General features: G+C 49.8%; 1 protein-coding gene across 3 annotated transcripts in view; it reads right to left on the bottom strand.

The window, feature by feature from the left end:
• Positions 1-899: 899 nt before the first annotated feature.
• LOC116074708 (triggering receptor expressed on myeloid cells 1-like) overlaps positions 900-1,601 on the bottom strand; it is a 27,401-nt gene continuing 26,699 nt past the window's right edge. For all 3 annotated transcript variants that reach the window (XM_031347462.1, XM_031347464.1, XM_031347463.1), the window contains exon 4: positions 900-1,285. In XM_031347462.1, the coding sequence (XP_031203322.1) occupies positions 1,183-1,285 (103 nt within the window). In that variant the 3' untranslated portion in view covers positions 900-1,182. The remainder of the gene's footprint in view (positions 1,286-1,601) is intronic.

Genomic DNA, 1,601 nt, shown 5'->3' with positions numbered 1-1,601 from the left:
ATGCTTTCCTGACCTGAGGTAAGAGGTTCAGCCGCCACTCAGCCTTCTGGCTGATTTCAAGTGAGCTGGATGCTGTGTGGTGATGTGTTTGCTCTTGGGAGTTTTGGGATGAAGTTGGCTTCAGCCACTGCTGAAGTAGAAGGAACTAATGTACCATTCTTTTCCCACCACGGGGTCACGGGGTCAGTAGAACAAAGAGGTAGAAACAAGAAAATTGTCCCAGAGAAAGCACTGGAGCCATAGGGTACCTGGGCTGAGACTGGGAGGTGAGGGAAGGTGAGTGGGAGGTAGAGGGACACAGGAGGCAGTCTGAGAGAGGATCCTGTCTCTCTGCCATGCTGACCCCTGTCTCAGTCCAGGCAAAAAGTCATTCAGCTAGCTGTAGAGCCTGGCTCTCCATCTCCCTGCCTCTGGAGTCCCTGAGCAAGGGAACTCTCTAGATTTCATTCCTGCCAGGAGGTGATGGCCTGCTGCTCCTGCGGCCTCATTGTGGTCATACACACCTTGACCAGCATGGGTTTCACTGATGAGTCATCAATGATAAAATGCACATAGCCTGTTGATGCCATGAACTGGTCCAATCCTACAGATGCCATTTACTTCTCCAGGTGTTTCCCAGGCAACAGTATCCAGCTTAACTCGAATTCTCTCTCACAGGTACATTATTATCAAGGTAGAAGGATCTTGTCTTCTTGGTCCATGGTTGGGAGTGTTCAGAGGACCACAGATGAAGACAGAAATCTGAGGCCCCAGAGGTAGGAGGGCAGGCTGCTTCATGAGCAGGGACCCTGCCAAGATGACTAGAATTCTAGATGACTAGAATCCAGGGGAAGGACAAGAGGTGGGGACATCTGTAGTGACCTGTAATCTTCTTGATTCCCACAAAAAGAGACAGGGAGAAGCGCTGGATTTTCTCTTTATTTCAGGCCAACTCACCTATTTAGGGGGAATGGCCAGTGTGTGCTGGGAATTGTTTCCTCTTTTCTGAGGGTTCAGAGCACATCTCCACGATGATGGATAAAATGAGGAAAGTGGGCAAGGTCAGCTGAGGGCATCCTGAGCCTTAGATGTCACCACAATTACAGGCTCAATTAATATCACAGTTCCTCCTCAGCCCCACCTCCCCACCTCAGCTCCTCCTGTGAGATACACACCACTCAAGGTCCTATTGCATAGCTTCTGTCATTTAAATGACCTTTGCGTGACAATGAATAAGACTATAAGAACCAGGCTCTTGCTGAGAAGTCCACAGACGACGGGAATCATTACACTGGATACAGAGACACTGTGGAAAAAGGAGGTTGAAGGTTGGTGCAATGGCCATCTAAACCATGTGTTCTTCCCACACAATCTCTTCAACCTAGGTCCTTCCTGCAGCTTCCCCACAGCCTCTGGCCCTGTGCCATTCAGAGGGTCATGTCCTAGAATAACCAATCAGAAATGCATGCAGTGGAGAGCAGAGCACTCAGGTCTGGGAGATGCAAAAAGGAGGAAGGGTGAGCTCTGCATCTTGGCCTGCTCTGTAGAATGAGTGAGGTCCACATCTAGGGGATGTCATCTCTGTGGTCAACATTCTGACCCTCTGCTGGGGACAGTCACTG

Source organism: Mastomys coucha, unplaced genomic scaffold, assembly GCF_008632895.1.
Source record: "Mastomys coucha isolate ucsf_1 unplaced genomic scaffold, UCSF_Mcou_1 pScaffold3, whole genome shotgun sequence".
NCBI classification, from domain to species: domain Eukaryota; kingdom Metazoa; phylum Chordata; class Mammalia; order Rodentia; family Muridae; genus Mastomys; species Mastomys coucha.
This window is presented reverse-complemented; position numbering and strand designations above follow the sequence as displayed.